Source organism: Mustela lutreola, chromosome 9, assembly GCF_030435805.1.
Source record: "Mustela lutreola isolate mMusLut2 chromosome 9, mMusLut2.pri, whole genome shotgun sequence".
Classification (NCBI taxonomy): Eukaryota; Metazoa; Chordata; class Mammalia; order Carnivora; family Mustelidae; genus Mustela; species Mustela lutreola.
In genome coordinates this window covers 42,291,891-42,315,658 of record NC_081298.1, presented here as the reverse complement: position 1 = coordinate 42,315,658, position 23,768 = coordinate 42,291,891, and the positions used below count along the sequence as shown (strand labels likewise).

The following is a 23,768-nucleotide window of genomic DNA, read 5'->3' as shown; positions in this document are numbered from 1 at the left end:
GGCAGGCAGAGAGAGGGGGAAGCAGTCTCCCTGCCAAGCAGAGAGTCAGATACTGGGCTTGATCCCAGGAACCTGAGATCATGACCTGAGGCTTTAACCCACTGAGCCACCCAGGTGCCCCTCTCACTGTGGTTTTAACGGCGTCCCCTGATGACTAGTGACGTGGAATGTCTTTTTGTGGATTTATCTGCCATCCATGTAACTTCTTTGTTGTGCTATCTAATCAAATCATTTGCCCATTAAAAAAAATTTTTTTCTGATTCGCCTTATCAACTTGACCATAAATTTTGAATACAGGGAACCCCCACAATTCGTGGCTGTATTTTCAGAGTCAGCCTCTGTTAATGATTATGTGAGTTTGTGGGATGAAAACTACTGGGAGAAAAATAGAGATTACAGAAACTGATTTTTTTAAAAATGTGGATTTGGATGTAAAAACCTTCTCTCTTTCTTTCTTTCCTTTTTTTTTTTTTTTTTTTTTTTAAAGATTTTATTATTTATTTATTTGCCAGAGAGAGAGAGCGAGAGAGCAAGCACAAGCAGAGGGAGCAGCAGGCAGAGGGAGAAGCAGGCTTCCCACTGAGCAAGGAGCCCGATGCGGGACTCAATCCAGGATGCTGGGATCATGACCTGAGCTGAAGGCAGACGCTTAACAACTGAGCCGCCCAGGCGCCCCTAAAAACCTTATTTCTGATATAATGTCCCACCTTCCTTCTTCCTTTAGCTCTCTAGCTGCTGGCATAGTTTTTTCCTAATGTGGTTTAATGGGTTTCGAGATGCCTAACGTGAGACATGTAAAAATCAATGGACAATAATGCAGATTACAACAAAAAGGTCATGGTGGTCCTTCTCCAGAGGCTCTGGTGGGCTGGTACAAGGTTTGGTGGACTGGTCAGCTGGAAGATTTTGCAAGGGTATTTTGCAAGGATGACTTAGTACAGTGGTGCTCAATCCCAGTGACACTTGGACTCACCTACATGTCTGCCTAGACCACATACCAAGTCAATTAATTAGCTGCCTGACAAGTGGAGCCTTGACTCCCTCATTAGAAGCTCCCAGGACAGAGAGCAGACAAACTGCAGGACCTGTGGCCAGGGTAGCTGGCTGCTTGAGTCCCCCCCCCCTGCTTTTTTTTTTTTTTTTAAGATTTTATTTATTTATTTGACAGAGAAAGACACAGAGAGAGGGAACACAAGCAGAGGGAGAGGGATAAGCAGGCTTCCTGCCAAGCAGAGAGCCTGATGTGGGGCTCGATTCCAGGACCCTGGGATCATAACCTGAGCCGAAGACAGACCGTTAATGGTTACCGACTGAGCCATCCAGGTGACCCAAGGCTTTTTGTTTTAACTTAATTAAAAAAATATATTTTATTTATTTATTTGACAGACAGAGATCACAAGTAGGCAGAGAAGCAGGCAGAGAGAGAGAGGAAGGGAAGCAGGCTCCCCACTGAGCAGAGAGCCCAATGTGGGGCCCGATCCCAGGACCCTGAGACTATGACCTGAGCCGAAAGCAGAGGCTTAACCCACTGAGCCACCCAGGCGCCCCTTAACTTAATTTTTTTAATATCAAAGCTGAAGAGACCCTAGCATTTGCTTGTAGAAGATACTTTACTATTTTTTTTTTTAAAGATTTATTTATTTATAGAGAGGGATAGAACACATGTTGAGAGTAGGGGCAGTGAGGAGGGGCAGAGGGAGAGAGCTGGGCTTGGAACCTGATGTGGGACTCTGTCTCACGATCCAGAAATCCTCACCTGATCAAAAAAACGAGAGTCAGATGCTTAACCGACCCAGCCACCCAGGTCCCTCTAGAAGACATTTTAAAATTCTGCCAAGTAACATCTCTGAGGTAGGAAAGTTGTTTGTTCTTGGGGACAGTCTTGTCCAAATTGCCTGCCAATGACCATTTCAGGGACCTGTTCCCCATAATTGGTGTAACTGAGGTTTCCACAAAAACCTAAAATAGCTTTTCCTGATGCTTAATTTTCTTTTTCAGAGATTTCTTTCCAGACCTTATTTTCATTGTGCAATCTTCATTTTTCCCTCTGGTTCAAAGGTGTTTTACTCCAAAGCACACTTTTTAATCCTATCATCTGTTTCCTTGTAACAAAATTCTGAGTTTTAAGACTATAGAGACTGTCTGGCCTCAGTTTGAGAACATCAGTGATCGTCCGTGATCTTGGCGTCAGCTGGGAGCTAGTTAGGAATACAGACTCTCCGGCCTGAGCCCAGACCCTCCGAGTCAGAATCTGCCCTTTTAACAAGACCCTCCTGGGAGAACCAGAGATTCAGAAAAGCATCACATTCTTTATTAATCTTCGCTTAAAAATTCTATATATGAGATAGATGGTCCCTTTCAGATTTGTTTTGTTGACTCCTACCCAGAAAATGTGTGAGTCAGCTTTGCAAAATGAGGATTTAATTAGTGTTCTAGGAAGACAGGTTACTCGGGTAAGGTGTCAGTAAAGCACCATGTCTGCGCCCTCTAGCCAGAGGCTGCCGGGGACCATCTTTGGTCAAATAAAGCTGGGTGTATTATTCATTGCAACAGGGAGAGGGTGCCCAATGGAGACCTGCAGGGTGTCTCTGTGGAGGAGGGTAGCGTGAGAGGATCGAGGCCCGTGCTAGGAGGTCTAGGGGGAGGGATCTGCTAAGCAGGGCCCTGGTCTGGGTTGGGTGCCTTCAGGAGAGGGCTGGTCCTATGACTGAGCATCCCCAGAGTCTGCAACCTGAGAGTCCATACTCGGCGATCCAGCAGCGTCACTTGTGTTATGGGGGAGGTGAAGTTTGGTGATACTTGTGGGTGCTCGAATACAGGGCGGTCTTGTTCCTCTCTCATTCCCCCAGGGTCCTGGAATGACATCTTTGGATGTTGGGCGGGGGGCTCACTTTATAAGTTTATAAGTAGAGAGCATCAGTAGGGACTTAGTAACCACGCAGGGCCTAGGAGGGCCTTCTGCATTTATATCTCAGATTCCACTTTCCCCCTAGAGGATTGGACAGTGGCTCCGGGCCCACACTTGCTCCCTCAGTGCATGTCTGTCTGTCTGTCTTGCTGTAGCTGTCTCTGTGTCTCTGCTGTTGCTCCAGCTACTTTGCAAAGTGAGGGAAAATGGTGTGTGTGTGTGGGGGGGGTGCTGCCTTTCCCATGTGGCTTTGAAGAGGGGAGCCCCGGGCTCATGCTTGGAGTTTGATTTGTGCCCGGAGGTGAGGCAGCATGCTCTGTGTCAGAAGGCACTCCTCTTGAGCAGAGTCAGGCTTTTTTGCCAAGGGATTTGGTTGTTTTTGAACAGATTGTGGAGGGGCCGCTTGGCGAAATGGCGCCCGCTCAGCTCAGTGGTGTGGAGAGGTTGAGGATGGATCTTCTCCCATGTTGCTCCTTGGATGTGGCCAGGGCGGGACAGCAGCCTCCCCGGGGCCCCCACTTCCCTGTAGTCCCTTGAAGCCCGACGGCCTCTGCCTGGTGCAGCTGTGGCCTTGGTGTGGCTGACAGCCCAGACTGATCGTGCCATCTGCATGGACAGACCACAGAGGCCGGCGAGTGTCGGCATTCCCAGCTTTCCCTTTTACAGAAGGAGAAAGTGACTTATCCCAAGGCTCTTGGCCTGTTTATGGCACAGCCAGGTCTAAATTATGGGTGTCCTGTGAGTTACCCTCCTAGCATTTACGGCTCAGGCTCTGAAGACAATGCAAAGGCATGAATTCAGGGTGGCCGCCATGGACGGGCCTGTCTGAGTCAGCTCGGGCTGCTGTGACAAACAGCACAGATGGGGCCGCACAACCAGACAGTTGTTTCTCCCAGTGCTGGAGGCTGGAAGTCCAAGATAGGCTGCTGGCAGATTCAGCTTTTTTTTTTTTTAGTATTTTTTTTTTTTAAGATGTTATTTATTTATTTGACAGAGAGAGATCACAAGTAGGCAGAGAGGCAGGCAGAGAGAGAGGAAGGGAAGCAGGCCCCCTGCTGAGCTGAGATCACGACCCGAGCCGAAGGCAGTGGCTCAACCCACTGAGCCACCCAGGCGCCCCGCAGATTCAGTTTTTGATGAGGGCTGCTTCCTGGTTTGTAGATAGCTGCCCTCTTGCTATGTCCTCATGTGGCCTTTCCTTGGTGCATCTTGGGGAGAGAGAGAGAGAGCGAGCCTCCTTATCTGTAAGGACACAACCCCACCATGAGTGCCCCATCCTCAGGACCTCATCTAGGGCCCCAGCTCCTAATATCATCCCACTGAGGGACAGGGCTTCAGCATGTGAGTTTGGGCAAAGAGACACGAATGTGTCCCTTTTCCCTTTGGATTTCCTCACACATCAGGCGTCTGTGAATGCTGAGTCTGGCCTTTTTGTGCAGGAGAAGCTCCTGACGGAACGGGAAGCTGCCATCCTGCAGAGTCAGCTGGAGGAGGGCCGGGAGGTGGTGTCCCTCCTACAGGCCCAGAGAACGGAGCTGCAGGCCCAGGTATGGCTCCTCACCCTCGTGTCGGCTGCTCGCCATTGGGCAGTCACGCCACACACTGTATTTCCGGGTCTGTATGTGCAGAAAAGCATGTAAGTATCCCACAGGGGTGGGCGGGGGATTCTCAGAAACTCAACACACCCGTGTGTCCCGTGCTCTGAGCCAGAAACTGGCCCTTCTGAGGAGCGTGACCAGCTGTCCTGCTTTGGCCAAGGGTGTCCCAGGAAGAAGGACCGTCATGCCCAGACTGCAGAGTCCTGGGCAAGCAGGGATAATGGGTCATGCCAATTCCAGGAGTCTCAGAGGTTCCCCTCATGCCACTCCTCCTCCAGCAAGGCTTCTATAAGGTGATTTGTTTTGCCCAGTTTAACCTTGTTCTTAAAAATAAAAGATGGATAAGAAGAGTTGGAATTTTTATCCTCTAGTTGGTCAAATCTGTACTTCCTGTTTCTTGTTTCATGACTTAAAATCTCTAATTCGGAATTTTTTAAAAAAGATTTTTAAAAATGTATTTGTTTTTGAGAGAGAAAGAGAAAGAGTGAGCATGACCAGGGGGAGAGAGAGGGAGACTCCTGCTGAGCAGGGAGCCCGATACAGGACCCCATCCTAGAACCCTGGGGCCATGACCTGAGCCCAAGGCAGACGCATAACCGACTGAGCCACCCAGGAGCCCTCTACTTTGGAATTTGATTATGGCTTGGCAAAGAGTGGTTGTGCCAGTGTTTGCCTCTGCTCAGAATTTTGTAGCATAAAGCTCCCATTTCTACTCCCTCTCCCCACTCCTCCCCTCCTTTTTTTTGATGAAGCTTAATTTGAAAACTAAAGTCATCAGAAGAACTCCTTTTCCCGTGGCTTTCCTTCTTGGTTAATGAACTCATGGCTCATCCCCCTGATTCCTTACAGTTTTCTTTCTCTCATTACTGACCATTCTGATGGGGCATGTTGGGTTAAAATACTAAATCTTCATATACTGTGCACCTGTGTTTCCAAAATCTAAAAATAAATTGATAGTTGGTTTGGCAAGTACACATAAGGGGCAAGAGAACAAAAAGTTTGCAAAATTGGACTAATGAGGAAACATAGAACATTGTATGTTACTTTGTCTCTAACCCTTCAATGCCTGCAAAATAAAAAGTTAAAGCCTCAATAGATCTGGAGATTTTGTAGCGATTCAGTGCCCTCCAGATCTGCCCAGAATCTCATTTGGGGACCATGGAGTTCCAGAATCTTCCTTTCTGTCCCACTGCTCATTGCACAAACCTGTCACTTTGCAGCAACTCTCAGGAGCCACTGAAAGCAAACTGGGGTCTGGTGATTATTTCCTGAGGTAAAGCTCACTGCTCGAGAAATCGAGTATTGCCCTTAAACTCATGCTTCTCGTGAAAAACCATGGCTCAGGGAGGGACCAGACACACCATTTTGGTGACTTGATAGTTTGTGGTTTCCTCTGAGGCCTGGGAAGAATAGAGTGAGCATGAGTATGTGTGTGTGGGGGGTGTATGTTTGCATGCGTGGGTATATATATGTGTTTATGTGTGTGTAGGTATGCATGAGTATGTGTGTGTGTATGCATGTTGTGTACATGTATGTATATGTGTATATTTGTCTATGTATATACGTTTGTGTATCTGTGTGTATGTGTATATGTGTGCATATGTGTGTGTAAATGAGAGACTGGAGAAGCGGACTCAAGCCTGCTGATCCCGGAGACGTGGACCAGTCTTTACATTGTAAAAAGGTAAAAAACATTTTACCATTTGGGTGGTAAAATGAATTCAGTAGAATTGATGAGCATTAAAAAAAGAAGGAACATGGGGGCGCCTGGGTGGCTCAGTGGGTTAAAGCCTCTGCCTTCGGCTCGGCTCAGGTCATGATCCCAGGGTCCTGGGATGGATCCCCACATCGGGCTCTCTGCTCAGCAGGGAGCCTGCTTCCTCCTCTCTCTCTGCCTGCCTCTCTGCCTACTTGTGATCTCTGTCTGTCAAATAAATAAATAAAATCTTAAAAAAAAAAAAGACATTGGGTGATAGGATGGATTAAAAAAAAACAAGATAAAAAAAAAGCAAGATAAAAAAATATATATTAAAATGCAGGTTTCACCAAACAAATCCCACCATTACTAACTATGCACTTGGTTATTTCTTTTTCTAGCTTAGTCTAGTGTTGTCAGTTCCTTTTTTTCTTTTTTTTAAAGATTTATTTATTTATTTATTTGACAGACAGAGATCACAAGTAGGCAGAGAGGCAGGCAGAGAGAGAGACAGAGAGAGGAGGAAGCAGGCTCCCCGCAGAGCAGAAAACCCGATGTGGGGCTCGATCCCAGGACCCTGGGATCATGACCTGAGCTGAAGGCAGAGACTCTAACCCACTGAGCCACCCAGGCGCCCTGAAACCTGCATTTTAAATATATACGTTCGCATATTGAAATATCTATATTTGTTCAAATGCACACACACACACACACACCACACATTTGTGTGATGTCTATGGTTTGTGATGTAAATTATGGCTCTTCGCGTGGCTGCACTGAGAAAATGCAAGAGCCCAGCCTGACGTGGTAAGTTCCAATTCCAGGGCAAGAAGGTGCCTGTCTCTGTGTACATATATGTGCTTGTTAGATGTAAAAGAAAGACCTTGCTTCACAGATTAACATAATTGCTGAGACTATGAAATCAGTCTATCTGCTTGGCTGCCTGTCCCCACCCATGGTTACTGCCAAGACTTACTGGTCTTGCCCTGTTGTTGTCTTTCTAAATCGGGGGTTTTCTCTGACCCCCGCCTTGCCACCTGGTAAAGCCCATGGACCGCTTCTCAGAGAAATGTTAAGGGCATAGAATAAAAATAAAGTATGTATAATTAAAAAGAAACCAATTCTGTTGAGATAGTAGTCATTTTCTAAATCATAATTTATGTGCTTATAGTAAAGAAATCTAGCGGTGGGTCTGAAGAAACACAAGTTGTATTAGTTTTCTCTCACTGCTCTAATGAATTTATTCATCTAATGAATACAGATGCAAGGGCTTGAAACTGCAATGCTTTATCCCACATTTCCATGGGGTTGGAAGTCTGGGCAGGCTTGGTTGGTTTTTCTGCTCTGGGTCTCACAAGGGTGATATAAAGGTGTTGGCCAGCCTTCTTCTCTGGAGGTTCTCGGTGGTGAATCTTCCAGTCTCATTCATGTTGTTGGCAGGATTCAATTCTATGGGCAGGCAGTATGGAGGACCCCAGTTCTTTGCTGTCTGTCAGCCAGGAGTTGTTCTAGAGGCTTCCCATGTCCCTTGGCACACAGCCCCCTCCATCCTTAAATCCAGCAACAGTGCGTGGAATTTTTCTTGGACATCTAAACTCTGTCTTATGAGAGCCCCCTTTCAAGGGCTCATATGATCAGGAATGATCTGTAATAGTCTCCCTATTTTTTTAAGGTCAACTGATTAAGAACCTTAATCTGCAGAGTTCCTTTTGCTGTGTAACATAACATCTTCACGGGCATAAAGCCAAGGGGCAAAGGTCATGGGGACCAAAAGTCTATCTAATTGGGTCTTATTAAAACACAGGTATGGCTGGGCCCACCCAAGAGTTTCTGACTCGGTAGTTCTGGGGTTTGGCCCAAGAATGTGCATTTCTTTCTTTCTTTTTTTTTTTTTTTAAGATTTTATTTATTTATTTGACAGAGATCACAAGTAGGCAGAGAGGCAGGCAGAGAGAGAGAGAGGAGGAAGCAGGCTCCCTGCTGAGCAGAGAGCCCGATGCGGGACTCTATCCCAGGACCCTGAGATCATGACCTGAGCCTAAGGCAGCGGCTTAACCCACTGAGCCACCCAAGCACCCAAGAATGAGCAATTCTGAGTTTCCAGGTGATGGTATTTTGATCCAGGAACCACACTTTGAGAACACCAGTATAGGGGTGGGCCCCGGATTGGGTCAGAAGGTTTTACATCTGGTCCACCTGAGTCCCTGGCTTGGGCCTTCCATAGCCTATTCAAGAAATGCTCATGGATGGCTTTTTTGCTGATTTTAAAGGTTTTAGAGGCTTCCCAGTGGAGCCAGGCTGAGGGCTCCGAGGGAGATTTGGTGGCTTAGCCCCTCAGCAGAGCCAGTGCTATGCCTGGGGACGACGGAGGGGGTGAGGGAGAACTCCTTGTAGCTTGAAGGCTCCCACCTGGCAGAACCATAGCATTTGGTTCTGTCTCTGTTTAGAGGATCTGATGCTTCCAGAACCCTCCATAGCATGGTCCTCAGGGTGAGGTCCCTAAACGAGGAACATCAGAAATGCACACTCAAAAGCCCATCCCACACCTACTGAGTCAGGAACTTTGGGGTGGGGCCCAGCAATCTCTGTTGTAACAATCCCTCCGGGTGGTTGTACAGAGTCAAGTTTGAGAACTCCAGTCCACAGGATGGAAGGAATAGCACCCTCCCTTAGAGCTGGCAGCCCTTTCTTTGAAGCCAAACATAGCCCATGCCTGACACCACTGGGATGGCACTTCTTAGAGGTGGAAGAAAAGGGACAGGCGCTTATGACTCCCTAATCGCATTGACTGAGAGTTTCTGAGACAGGAAAAGTGAAAAAGGTCATGTTATTACTTGGAAGGAGTGAACCTCCCCCAGTTATCATTTCTCATTAAAGTTGCCTAGCCCCATCTAGTGGTAGATTTTGGCAAAGGACACTTGATTTCTTCCATTTCCTTTTTTTAGAACTAAATTTTCCCTCTTACTGAAATAGAAGTAAAATTAATATACAGCATATGTTAACTTCATGAATACAGTGTAATGGTGCAACACTTCCTTTTTTTTTTTAAAAGATTTTATTTATTTATTTGACATATAGGGATGACAGTAGGCAGAGATGCAGGCAGATAGAGAGAGGAGGAAGCTGTCTCTTCTCTGAGCAGAGAGTCCGAGGTGGGACTCAATCCCAGGACCCTGGGATCATGACCTGAGCTGAAGGCAGAGGATTTAACCCACTGAGCCACCCAGGCGCCCCTGGTGCAACACTTCTGTGCATCAGTGCTCATCAAGACAAGTGTACTCTGAATCCCCTCTGTTTGACCAATCCCCCCTACCTCCCCTCTGATAACCATCAGTTTGTTCTCTGTAGTTAAGAGTCTGTTTTCTCTGTCTGTTCTTTTAATTTCTCTAATAATTTGTTTTGTTTCTTAAATTCCACATATGAGGGAGATCATACTGTATTTGTCTTTCTCTGACTGGCTTATTTCATTTAACATTATGCCCTCTAGCTCTATCCCTGTTGTTGCAAATGGCAAGATTTCATTTTTTTTAATGACTGAGTAATATTCCATTCATTTTTACCCATTCACCTACTGAATGGGAGAAGATAGTTGTAAATGTTGTATCTGATGATGGGTTAATATCCAGAATAGATAAAGGACTGAAACAACTCAATACCAAAAAACAACTAATCCAATTAAAAGTGGGCAGAGGACCTGAAAAGAGATTTTTCCAAAGAAGACATACAGGTGACTGACAGATGAAGACTGTCTGAACACTGGGGTAGGTCTCTTCTTTGTAGACCAACAGACGATGTTGAGCACAAAATCAGGGAGGTGTAAATCAAATCCACAGTGAGGTATCCCCTCACACCTGTCAGAATGGCAAAAATCAAAAACACAGGATACAACAACATGTTGGTGAGGATGTGGAGAAAAAGGAACCCGTTTCCTGCTTAAAAAAGGACTTGACCCAAAGGCCTCGGGGGGCCTAAGAGGACTGAAGCAGGAGGTCACCGCTCCGGGTAGGGGCTCATTGCCAGGCACTGTCCTGGGTCCCTATTGGGTCTCTGGGACCCTGTGCTCAAACACTGACTCCTTCATTCAATCTTGACCACTAAGCTCCAGCTGAGGTTCAGGGAATACCGAGCAAGGCATGGTGTGGCTCTTGCCTGCAGCTGCTCACAGAGGCTGTAAACGGCCCAAGGAGAAACACAACAGTCACCCTTGCTCTCAAGGTGAAGGTCAGGTTGCAGCGCAGCCCAGCCCTTCCACCGGCCTCTCTCTCCAGTGTCTGTGTGGCTGCTCCCCTCCAGCAAACCTGGAATCGTGTGGGGGCTACTCTCTCTCCTTTTCCTCTCCTGACTCTCCTGTTGTTTCTGGCATCTGCTCCTTTGCTCACCATTTCTCCTCTTTCCAGAAGAACTTTCTCTTCTTCGGTACCCAGGACTGGCCTTCTCTGACATCCTCCAGCACCCGAGGGCCTCCCTGTGCTTGGTGTTGCCCTGGGCGTGTCTCTGAGTGAGCCACCTCCCACCCTGGCCTGCGGGGTCCTAGGAGGAGTCGCGTCTCATTCCCAGGCAGCCACGCTGGTGCCAACATTGCTCGTAGCAGAGACCTCTCTTTGGCCTCCTTTATGCTGGTGAAAGTGGGGCTCTTAATATTTTTCTTGAATATCCCTCCTTTTGATGAATATTTTATTTTTAAGATTTTATTTACTTATTTGATTTCATTTCTAAGATTTTTATTTACTTGATAGAGAGAGAGAGTACAAGCGGGGGAGCAGCAAAGGGAGAAGGAGAAGCAGGCTCCCTGCTGAGTAAAGAACCCCATGTGGGGCTCAATCCCAGGACCCTGGGATCATGACCTGAGCTAAAGGCACATGCTTACTTGATTGAGCCACCCAGGTGTCCTGTGATGAAGAGTTTAAATTATTGATCTGTAAAAACCACAGTGACGTAGATGTAAATCCAGTTTTTTTTTTTATTTTTTTATTATTTTTTTATTTTTTTTTTTTAAATTTATTTATTTAACAGAGAGAGAGAGAGATCACAAGTAGGCAGAGAGGCAGGCAGAGAGGCAGGCAGAGAGAGAGGAGGAAGCAGGCTCTCCACCGAGCAGAAAGCCCGATGTGGGGCTCGATCCCAGGACCCTGAGATCATGACCTGAGCCGAAGGCAGAGGCCCAACCCACTGAGCCACCCAGGCACCCCGATGTAAATCCAGTTTTATAAACTCAGTCAGCCCTTCGCTGGAGACTGTGGATTCTTGATGGACACAAGCAGACTCAGGCAGAGCACCACTGCCCGTCAGAGATTGGAAGACACCTTTCAGTCGTCCCTAGCGCCTTGTCCTAGGTCAGGTGTTCCTCCGCAGATTCCACCAGAGGACAGTCACCAGCCAACCACCCAGCCACTCCCACCAGCAAACCGGGTTTGCTCGTGAGTTATAGAAAACAATCACACTTGCCCTTGAAGGTTAGAAGTTTCTAGTTTCTAATTTCCCAGTTTATGACAATGTGTTGCTATCCTACTTACCTTTAAAAGTTTGTCAAGTGGATGGTGGATGTGGCTAGGGAGGAAGAAGTCTGCGTGGGGGGTTACCCCGAGTCCCTTAGGTCTCCAGTGAGAACATGCTGGTGATGCTTGCCTGTTGCTCTGTGGAAGTTGGCAGGGGGGTGGGGGGTCTTCCAAAGGCGGAGGGTGCGGGGGAGAGAACGTGTGTGTTTTGTGTATGTACGTGTGTGTCCTGTTCTCCTGCAGCTGGGAGGTGGCTGACGCAGGAGGGTCCATAGTTTCAGGAAGCGTCTCAGACCCTGCCAAGGTGGCTCTGAATCCTGTATTGATTGGCAGGTCACCTTGCCTAAGGGTCTGTTCTGTAAAGCAGAAGTCATAATCGCCCCGTCCCCCGGGAGGCGGTCCTGCAGCAGGGGAGTTGCTGCGGGTGAGAACGTGCCTGCACAAACCATTATTCCCACCTGGGGCTGGGGAACCCAGACCCAAAGTGGGCCATAGACTTGCTGTACACATAATCTTTTCTTGTTTTTGCTCTATTCTGGAATGCTTCAAAAGTATATACAAGTGAGAGAACAGTCTCATGAGCCCCTGGTCCCCATGCCCTGAAACACATGGTCCCTCTTATATCGCCTACACCCCTACACACCCCCAGGTAATTCTGAAACAATCCGACACCCAATCGTCTGATCCAGCCGTGTTTGAACAGATGAGAGCTCCTTCTATAGAATATGAGTCCGTGAACCCACCTGTAATAATTAACGATAATTCTTTAGCATCACTAAATCAGGGATCTGATCTCCGATCAACTCATCACTAACTGAAGTGCTGTCTGCAAACAGCCCTTGTCACCCTTTTCCGTACATGTTCTATCTGTTCGACAAAGGCACGCAGAGCTCTACCCATCCCCACAATCAAAATACAGGATAGTCCCCTCTCCCAGGGGCTGCCGTCCTGGCCAGCCTCGTCCCCCACCTCTCCCCAAACTCCCAGGCAACCACTGAATTGGTCTCCATCTGTTTGGTTTGATCTTTTCCAGATTATACAGAATCAGCCAGTGGAGATTCTTTCCCACAGTTTCATTCTTTAGCCTTTGTTTGGATTGGGATGCAAATAAGGTCCACAGGTTGTAACTGGTTTCTGTGTCTTTTAAGTCTCTCTGATCCATTCTGTGTCTCTTTTTTCCCCCCCCCCCTTGATATTTGTTTGTGGAAAATGCATACTTTTAAAGTCTGTGTGCTGCAGGCACAGGCTCTTTCCTGTCCCTGGAGAAAGGTAAGCTTTGATCAAAGGCAGCCCTCCCTGCTGCCCCGGGGGATCCTGGGCGGTCTGGCCTGTGCAGCAGGGCCCCCAGGGCAGCCAGGGTCCCCCAGGTTTGTTCTCAGGGCTGCACTGTAGAAAAGGAATGTGTGACCTTGGGTTTCTTCCATTCCTGGATGGCTTCTTGTCTCTGAGCCTCTAGCCTTGAAGGGGTCTTTTAAAGTGCTTATTTCTAGGAAGCGTTCCCTATAGTGTGTGAACACTATAAATGAAGTCGGAACACGTAGCCGGACCGGGAATTAGTGGGAGACCTTGGTATTTGACATGACAGGTAACTGTGAATTTAATATGCTCATTTATTCGGAGGAACAGAAACCCAATCAAGCAAGCTTAAGCAGGAAACAGAACGCTTTAATTTTATTTTGAAAAAAATTTTAGACTTCTCAAAAGCTGCAAAGATAGCCCATGGGTTGCCCACATATCTTCACCCAGATTCCCCAAATGGTAGCTCCTTAATTAATAACCTGAAACCAGGAAATTAGCGATGATACCATCCTTGTAATAGACTTGGCAACAATTTCACCAATTACCCCATCGACATTTTTTTTCTGTGGATACTGCTCGCATTTATGTGTTGTGACTCCTTAGTCTACCCCAATTTGGGATATAGCTCCTGCCTTTCTTTGTCTTTTATGACCTGATGGCCAGTTATTTTGTGGAATGACCCTCCTTTTGGGCTCCCAGATATTTTTTTCAGGATTAGGCTGTGGCTGTGCGTTCCTGGCTGGAACCCATAGAAGTGAGTGTCCTTCTCGGCGCTTCTCATCAGGGGAACATCTTGTGGGCATGTAACTGGGGTCACTTGGTTAAGGTGGTGTCTGCCAGGTTTCTCCACTCTATTCCTTGTCCCCCCAGAGAAGCAGGATATAAAATACAGTTTATGAAATTTGAGAGCAGGGTTCCGGGCAGGAACCAGGAACTTAGATCTGGGGTAGCTGCTCACCGTCTGTCTCCCTTCTCTCCCACAAACTCTCTCATCTCTGTTTGTCTTTGCCCTTTGGCTTCCTTTCTTTGCCTGTCTGAAGAACTGCTTTTCTTAACTTCTTCATGCACGTTGCGAAAGATGGCCACTCCAGGATGGCAGCCCCAGGGTTCTGTGAACCTGCCACCAGCTCACTGCTATTTCTGAGGTCCTTTTCCAAATTCCCCAGAGAGGAAGCATGTGATAGGCGGGTCTGTGTCTGACCCAGCCCCGGTTCTGTAGCTCTGGTCAGGAGAGTGGGGTCACACTACTGCTGGGACCCCTCAGTGAGTGAGACGGCACAGACATCAGACAAGGGGATGACACGGGCTGGCAGATGACTTCCTGAAGTGTGGAGTAGGCGTACCCCTTCTTTCCCCTTCCTTCCTTCCTTCCCACCTCCTTCCGCACCCTCCTGCTCTCCTTTCTTCCTTCTGCCCCGCTGTCCTTCCTTCCTTCCTTCCTTCCTTGCTGATACAACAGACACATTTCCAGAAACCACTGTAAGCTAAGTTTTCAAGTGTCACCAGTTAGGAAACTTCACTGTTTAAGGCAATCAGGTGTCGTAGGAATTCTCATCCTCTAGACTGTTCAATATGCACATTCAGCTGCGTGCAGGAAATGCCTTTAGCAGACGTATAGGAAGTTGAACTCCGATACTTGTCCAGCCCCCATGACTCCTTTAATTTTGGGATGCACCGTTCTAGGTAGAAGTGGTTTTTTGGTGTGTTTCATTTTGTTTTGAGGACTGATAATGCATGGTGAATTCTTTTCTACTCGGAAAATGAGATTGCAAAAGCGTCACGACTACACAAATTCTAAGCTTGTAAATGAGTACACCCATGACTCTTGTTAGAAGCTCTTAAAGTGAATATAAGTCCACATTTATCATATTTCTATTTTCTTACCTTATTTTTGACTTGCCCTGTGTCAGTGTGTTAATAGTGTAACTCTGTACACTTCAGCTGCCCACACATATAACTCTACTAACTAGAAATTAGGACAAAAGTAAAGTGTCATAGTGATTAAATAAGGACAAAGAACACCCCTTCTTCCTTATTTTAGCAAAAATAGCATCTTATCTATTCAGTATGTGTGCTTCTGTTTTTTTGGCAGATTTATGCTAACTCAGAATATGAATAATACAGTTTATCCAAATTGTACATCTGATTCCAGGGACAGCAGTTTTCTTTTTTTTTTTTTCCTAGGATTGCCATCCTTAGCCTGCCTGTCTTTGGTGAGGGCTCCGTTAAGGGCAGATTTCAGACAGGGCTAGCATTCAGGTTCCTTTCTGGCTCCAGGATTCCAAAGTGATTCATTGCTGACAGTGAAACTGGAGGAGGAACAAAGGAGCAAAGCAAACAAAATGGGGTACCTGAGGCTGGGTTCTTCCTGCCAAGCCTGTGTCTTTAGGAGAGGCAGGAGGGCTTTCCTCATGCCTATGTCTTTGCCCACAGACTGCGGCCCTGGAACAAGCTATTAAAGATGCCCACGAGTGTTACGATGATGAGATTCAGCTCTATAATGAACAGATTGAAACCCTGCGGAAGGAGATTGAGGAAGCCGAGAGGAGCCTGGAGAGGTCTTCCTACGACTGCCGGCAGCTGGTGGTCGCCCAGCAGACGCTGAAGAACGAGCTGGAGCGGTACCACCGGATCATTGAGAATGAAGGCAACAGGTGAGGTCACAGATGGGCCCCGCTCTGAGACTGCATCCCTCTCCCTGTTCCAGCCTCTTGCTTCCTGTGTGCCAGGTGATGGGTACGGGTCAGGCTCCATGGCCTTGTGGAGCTAAAATCCTAGTTGGGGAGGCAGCTGATGGATGACTCTGGAACAGAAGACAAGCACCATGGAGTACCTGGTGACCCGAGAGAGGGCCTGGCCAGAGGGCAATGGTGGGGGTGTTTGAAATTTTTAGTAGGGTGGTCGCAAAAGACCTCACAGAGAAGCTTGCTTTTGGCTCCTCAAGCCTCTGGGAATGTAGACATGTTAGCCAGTAGGATGACAAGGAGTACTCAATGAGATGAGGCAGGTGGGGTGCGTAGCACAGTGCCCCACTCAGCAAGAGCTTGGAGGTGGTGGTAGTGTTACTGCTGCTACTATTGTTGTTTTCTTTCTTCCTTCCTTCCTTCCTTCTTTCCTTCCTTCCTTCCTTCCTTCTTTCCTTCCTTTCTTTTTGTTTTTTAAAAAGATTTTATTTATTTATCTGACAGACAGAGATCACAAGTAAGCAGAGAGGCAGGCAGAGAGAGAGGGGGAAGCAGGATCCCTGCCGAGCAGAGAGCCCGATGTGGGGCTTGATCCCAGGACTCTGGGATCATGAGCTGAGCTGAAGGCAGAGGCTTTAACCCACTAAGCCACCCAGGCGCCCCACTATCGTTTTCATCAGCTGGTTGGGTCAGTAGTGTGACTGTCGATGCACTGGGTGGTCTTGTTCATCATGGAGCTGTGACTTGAGCTCCATCAACTTTAGGAGAGCAGGGAAAGCATCTCTATCCCTATCCCCTGTCCCTGTCCCCATTCCTTATCCCTATCCCCATCTCTAATCCCTATCCCTCACCCTACCCCATCCCTATCTCTATTCGCTGTCCCCTACCTCTATTTCCTGTCCCTATCCTGAATACCCTAGCCCTCTCTCAATCTCTCTCTCCATGTCTCTATCACCTACACCTACAGTCTTCATCATCGCTCTACACGTCTGTATATACTGACGCCTGCACTTACATCTGCATCTACATCCGTATCATCCATGGGAACACGTACATCTACACTGAAAGCTACATTATCTACATCAACTACCTCTTTAGCATCTACACCTATGCCAACATCATCTGTGTCTACACGTATAACATCTACACATACACCCATCCCTACACCCATCCCTACCTTACCTACGTCTATCCCACCCACACCTACATCTACATGATCTGCATCTACACCTTCTACGCCTACCTCATCCACACCTATCTCTGCATTATCTACATCATCTACAACTACATCTACATCATCTACTTCTATACCACGTACACCTACATCTAATGCCGTCTACATCTTTGTCGCCGATACCTACCCCTATTCTTCATCTGCATCTACGTCATCTAGATCTACATCATCTTCAGGTATGGGCACCCTTATACCTGCGCCGATGTCATTGTCATGCACACTTGTGTCAGGTACATGTGCGTTTCTATCTCCGTCTGCATCTGTATTATGTTGGTCTACACCTACATCATCTATATGTGTCTGTGTCCATGTCTGTATCTGTAGATACTGTTCAGAGATCAGTTTGAGGACTCACAGAAGTTACTTCGTAGAAGGACTCTCACTCTCTATTAAGTATGGATTCTTTGATTCAGTCTTGCTGATTTGGGGGGACTAGATTGAATTTAAAAAGAAACACCCAGTATTACTCCACGAGGAGCAGTTCTTTTCTTCACTCTGGATGCTCTATCTTGACTGCCAGTGCTCAGATGTTGAGCAGAGAAAGCAAGATTTTCTTTTTCTTTCTGCAGTTATCATCCATGGATTATTGCACAGTCCTAAATTATATTTATGTTATAGTGAGTGCATTATGCACACATGAAAATAAATCTTGAACTAGCACAAGTGACTGAAAATTTTTGTTTTGGAGGCAAGGCTTTACAGAAAGTTCATCAGATAGCCCTTTTGTTAGTTTGTTCACAGAGTTCTAATTTCGTTCTAATTTCAAGTTGATAGAAATGTTGCAAGCATAGAACACAGAACGCCTGAACACTGTTTTCACAGACTCACCACTTGTTTAAATGTTATCTCCATTGCTTTATCAATTTTTCTCTATTTATATAATGCATATGATTTTTTTTTTTAAAAAAAGAGTTGGAGTTATCATATCTTGATTGCCCTAAATACTTCACCCTGGCCTGGCTACTGTTCTATTAAAAAACAAAACAAAACAGAAACTCTTTTGAACAGAGAAATGACCTTTTTAGATTATAAGCAATTCCCATTTTACAATTCTCCTATATGTGTGTTTCATAGTTTATGACTTCAGCTCAAAGAAATCCTTCCCATGCTCGTCTAGTGTGTAAGTACATATGTGGTTCATTAATAGTCTGATCCAGAGAAAGCTTTCCTCATTTTTGCTCATATCAGAGAGTCACTCCTTGCCCTGACCGACTATGTAGTTTGATGAATTAAAGCTGGTGACCATCCTTTTTTTTTGGTTCTTTCTCCAGGCTGAGCTCTGCCTTCATTGAAACTCCCGTCACACTGTTCACCCCAAGCCATGGAACCTCTCTCAGCTCTCGGGTTGGTGGGAAAGGTAATGGTCCTCAACCCTGGCTTCTGCTGTTTTCCATCATAGAAGAGCAAGAAAAAAAAGTCAAATGTCTTTCTTCCTGAACTTGGCATTCATGCTTTCTTCTGATCCATCTGGAAATTAAATGTTCTCTCTATGTTGTTTTTTTTTTAAAGATTTTATTTATTAATTTTAGGGAGAGAAAAGGGGAGGGAACAGAGGGAGAGAGAATCTTCAAGCAGACTTTATGCTGAGTGCTAAGCCTGATGTGGAGCTCAATCTCAGGACCCTGAGATCATGGCCTGAGCCAAAATCAAGAGCTGGTTGCTTAACCAACCGAGCTGTCTAGGTGGCTCAAGATTCCTATTATTTCTGAATTTAATAATTGCCTGCTCTTTTTGCCCAGGAGGAAGGGGATGCCACTTGAGGGGTATTTGTATTTATTTAGCTTGCAGTACATATGGAGCAAAGGAAATCAATATGATTCCGGTACCCGAAGACATTCAGAACACATGGGAGACCCAGGCAGATCTGCTGTCTCTCCTTTAGAAAAGTCCAAGGCGAGGATGACTCTGTAGAATGAGTTCCATTAACTGGTATTAATCATGAGCTCAGCAGGGGCTGGGGTATGGACACCCAGTGTTATTGCCATAGAATGTTCCAGTAAGTTGTACTCAGTGTGATGGAAACTGTGAGTGTCAGAACAGGCAGCACCTTCCCTCCCGTCTGCAAGCCCAGAGGGGTCAAGCGACCTGTCCAAAGTCACACAGCTCGTTGTAGAGGTGGGACCTTAATGTGGGTATGGGTGCTATGGGTCAGACCCAAACAGCTTGCCCTGCGTATTGCAAAGTCTACCCCAGTGCTAGGCATTCGTCTCCAAGACAGCCTATTTTTCTTTTATTTATTTAATTTTAATTTTTTAATTTAAATATTAATAATTTATTTATTGACAGCCTGTTTTTCAACAAATACGTTTTCTTCCTCTTTCATCGATAAACTTGACTTTAGTTTAAACTCTCCCCTTTTTTTAGATCTCACTAGGGCTGTGCAGGATATAACAACAGCAAAACCAAGACAAAAAGGTCTCCCCAAGAACATTCCAAGGAAAAAGGAGATCATAGCTAAAGACAAAGCTGACGAAAGTCTGGAAGACCTACCCTTGCAGGGTCCAGAAGACACAAAGCTGGAGCAGGTCGTTCCTAAAGAAGGCGGCGAAGGTACACTTGAATCACAAGGTGATGAAACCAGTCCCCCAGCCCCAGAAGCGTGTCCAGAGGACGTACCGGATGGAGGGCAGATAAGCAAAGCCTTTGGGAAACTATTCAAGAAGGTCAAGGAGAAAGTGAAAAGCCCCCAAGACCCCGAGCCCCCAGCTGACCTCTACACCAAAGGGCGGTATGTGCTGGTCTCTGGGGATGCCAGTTATGTGGACCCTGGGTTCTGCTCGTCCTCTATCCCAGCCAGAGGTGGAGTGATCATTTCCATCGAGGATGACTCTCTGCATCACGGCAGCCCTGTGGAGCCATCTCCTGAGCAGCCCGGGCCCCCGCTGGAGAACGGACAGGGGGATCTTCAGGGGAAGGAAGACGGACAGCCACCTAACCAGCATGCAGCCAGCAAGGAGAATGAGATTAATGCCGAAGGACTGAAAGGGCCTGGGGAGAAACAGGAGGACCAAAAGGAGGATGAGGTGTCCAAGAGGCCCTGTCCCGTGGTCACACCTGGTCCGGAGGGACCGTCTCCACCCCAGTCTCAGAGGCCTGGGGTGGCTCAGGGTGGATCTGAGGAGCATGGGGCCAGGAGCAGCAGCCCACAGGAGAGAAGTCCCCCCAGGACGTTGGCATATGAGAAGGTGGAAGTGATGGAGTCCATCGAGAAGTTTTCAACCGAGAGCATTCAGACCTATGAGGAAACAGCTGTCATTGTGGAGACCATGATTGGGAAGACAAAGGCAAACAAGAAGAAATCGGGAGAGAAGAGCTCTTAAAACGCCTGGACTCGATGGGAGACAATGTCTTTGCGGCCACTGTAGGGGAAGTGCTTTGTTACTTTAGGACACGTGATAAAAGAGTGAGGGTTCCTTGTTTGGTTTAGACCATAGTTGGCCCGTCTGACATTGCCAATGAAGCCTTAATTAAAAAGTTTTCTTTGCTCGCACACCCTTTGTCTAATTAACAGGACCCTTGGGAGAGTAGGTGGGTCAGCCGTGTTCAGGGCAGGGTGCCACGTTCAAGGGGCCGTCAAACTCTGCTCCTTTATGGAAAGAGATGTGCTCTTCACCATGGGTCATTGAGAGACTCATTAGAGAGTCCGGAAGTGTCTGGACTTCACACAGAAGCATGCTCATTGAAGCAGCTGGTGGTTTTCTGTTGCATTTTAAGCACAAACGTGCTCAGGTGTAGGAGTGTTTTGTCGGCGGTACAGGGTGAAAGGTATCTGTCTTCGTTCGGGTTCACCGACAAGCTGATCCTGAAGCAGGGGTTTGAACGGATTTCTTTGGGATGTGATCCCAGGAAGGACCAGGAAGGGAGTGCAAGAGGAAGACGGGGGGCGGCAAGGCAGCCAGTAAGACGTGTGCGCTCCTGTATCAGTTAACGTTGTGGGCACGTGGAGCTCAGTCGCCCCGAGGGATGCTGGGAGACGGAGTAGAACACACGCTTCAGAGCTGGTGAGGGAGCGGGGCTCACCAGCCATAAACTCCTGTCAGCCAGTGCGGAGGGCTGCTTGCAGGGCGCTAGCTTGTGCAGGGGGTGGGGAGGCGCCGAGAAAACCTACAGGTGCAGAAGTAGGGTTGCAGGTGTTCGGACCTCAGGTGTGGAGATACTCGGCAATGGTAAGGGGCCATGAGAACCAAAGTGAAGTGGGGCAGCTGGCACAGCTTATGTCCCCAGTGTCCCGGTGTCAGAGTCAGTGAAAATGTTCTCACTCAGAAATTGGGATCCTGGGTCAGGTTCCAAAAAGCAGAATCAAATGTCATTGACACATTCCTTGTGGGGGAGTTACTAAATTGATTCCTCCAGTCCACCATTTACGGAGCATATGCTGTGTTCCAGACAGCGTGCTGTGCTGATAAGGGGAGATTTCTCAGGTTTATAATGATCTCGGTGACTGTAATGCAGTACACCGTGATATATGTGTGTTTGCACATTCTCTTGCACACATGTGCACACGGACTCATACACGTGTGCATTCTGGTACTTACTGTGTCACTTCCTAGGAAACAAATTACTTCAAACTATAATCTTTTCTCTTCTTTTTTTTTTTTTTTAAGATTTTATTTATTTATTTGAGAGTGAGCTAGAGCAAGAGAGAGCATAAGCTGGGAGAGGGGCAGAGGGAGAGGAAGGGGCAGACTCCCTACTGAGCAGGGAGCCGAATGTGGGGCTCCATCCCAGGACCCTGGGATCGTGATCTGACCTGGAGGCAGACACCTAACTGACTGAGCCACCCAGGTGCCCTCAAACTACAATCTTTACAGAAACTTCTATTTTGCCTCTAGGTATCTGTTTTTCTACTAACTTTCTGCATTTTTTTTTTTTTTTTTTTTTTTACTTATACCAGTTGAGAAATTCCTCCTTCCCTGTGTAGAGGCTCATAAGGGCACTGGTAAATGTGCTTAAATATATGGATTATTGTATCTACCTAAACAAAAGTATCTGGCAGGACGGCGATACATTTTTCGAGAAAATTGATGGAGTCGTAAATTACGTTCTATTACTTCTTTGTTATGAATAATAGGAAGAATACTAAATGGTTACCTTTCCTATCTATTTAGAGCGTTAAAAAAATCTTGTTCTGAATTCATTTGAGGTTTTGAATTCAAGAAAGAAATATGCTTTTGTTGTTCTTTCCAAAAGCAGAATGGAGGACCCACTCCATTACACACTTCTGAAATATTTATAATTTAAAAGCTAAAGAGAATGATGGAAACCATTAGCTGGAGCCCAGAATGTACTAGGAATTTGGATCAGGGAGTATATTATATTCAACATCACAACCACATAAGACTTTGTGTGGACTGTATGTTCAGTTCATATTTTAGAAGGCAGGAACATCTTTTTGAAAAGAAAGTTTATTTTTATATTATATTTAATCTATCATCAAAAATGGATTGGGGAACCTGTTCTGTGCCCTGCAGGGTTCTGGGCACTGGGGACACAGCAGAGAAAATCAGATGTGGTTCTGCTCTCACAGACAGGACATTTTGGCATGGAGAGGAAGGAAATGCACAAATAGATAACTAAATAAAAGAACATTGGGGAGATGAGACTAGGAAGGGAACAACAGGGTGACATGCAAGAGTGACCAGGGGTCCACTTTGGATTGGGTGGTCAAGCAAAGACCCCATGGCTGAGGTGACATGTGATCTGAATGACAAGGTGGGCCAGTCATGTGCAGAGTCAAGGGAAGAGCATCTTAGGCAGAGGAACTGCAAGTGCAAAGGCTCTGGGGCAGGAATGAACTTAACCTGTTCAAGGAGGAGAAATCAAAGGGACTGTAGAGGGACAATGGAGGAGGTGAGGTCAAGGAGGGAGGCAGGAACCAAGAAAACACCCATTTCTCGGCAGCCTCATTTCACCCTTGAACCAGGCTTACCCTGGGAAATGTGGGGCTGCCTGCAATGGACACTTTGGGGTCTAGTTGGGCTAGTTGTCCCCTGTCCCCCAGAATCCTGGTTGCTCTTTCTTTACCTGCTTCTCTCCACTTTCCATGCTTGGTTCTGTTTTCCCCAGGGAGCTGCAGAATGGGGTCATTTTCTAGCTTTGCCCTCTCCCTGAGGTCTCTGGAAACAAGCACTTAAATCTGATGAAAGGTATTTCTTGTCGTGAACGTGGGGGCTTAGTGCAGGCCTCCCTGTAGCATCGATGATGAGAGAACACCAGAGATTTGACAAGCACCGAGGTTCCTAAGTGCCAGTGCTGCAGGAGGCTGGTCTGAACTGTTGCACCAGAGAGACTCTGCCTTCTCCCTGACTCAGCCTCAAGTCCGGGACTGAGAGTCTCCTGAAGCTATCTACCCCCTAAGGAAACTGAATCCAAGCTGCCCCTCCTCCCATTCACCAAGCATTTCAGTCAGTGACTAGTAACTGCTGTCATGTGAGCTGCCCTGGGTGCTAATTCCCCAGATCCCCTGATCCTTGTTGATCTGGTTCATTTCTATTTCCCCAGGCTTCTCATGCCAAGTGCATGTGAGTCGGTGTCAGGGGCTGCTGTGGTCATTGGAATGTGCTCAGTCTACACACCTGGCATGTTGGGAGCACTGCGGCGTTGGTGCTCCCAGGAGCAGCCCTCAACCAGGAGAGACAGGACCTGGTGTATAAATACCCCAGTTCCCTCTCCCCTCCATTGGAATAACTCTCATGTGTTCTATACTCTCCCCAGTGAGCCCTAGAGACCCCCAAAGAAACCCACTCACCCATATGCCCCAAATCAGTCTCCTTCCATCCCTTACTTTCCTGTTCCCTGTATATAGATGCTCTTTTCCAGTAAATGACTTGACCTTGTTTCAGACTCAGCATCTG

General features: G+C 46.9%; 1 protein-coding gene across 1 annotated transcript in view; it reads left to right on the top strand.

Annotated features, from left to right (window-relative positions):
* Window positions 1-20,398, top strand: part of BFSP1 (beaded filament structural protein 1) — a 41,275-nt gene extending 20,877 nt beyond the window's left edge. Inside the window, exons 5-8 of the mRNA XM_059134098.1 lie at window positions 4,348-4,455; window positions 15,430-15,650; window positions 18,186-18,271; window positions 19,279-20,398. Of these exons, the coding sequence (XP_058990081.1) occupies window positions 4,348-4,455; window positions 15,430-15,650; window positions 18,186-18,271; window positions 19,279-20,234 (1,371 nt within the window). The 3' untranslated portion in view covers window positions 20,235-20,398. The remainder of the gene's footprint in view (window positions 1-4,347; window positions 4,456-15,429; window positions 15,651-18,185; window positions 18,272-19,278) is intronic.
* Window positions 20,399-23,768: the final 3,370 nt, after the last annotated feature.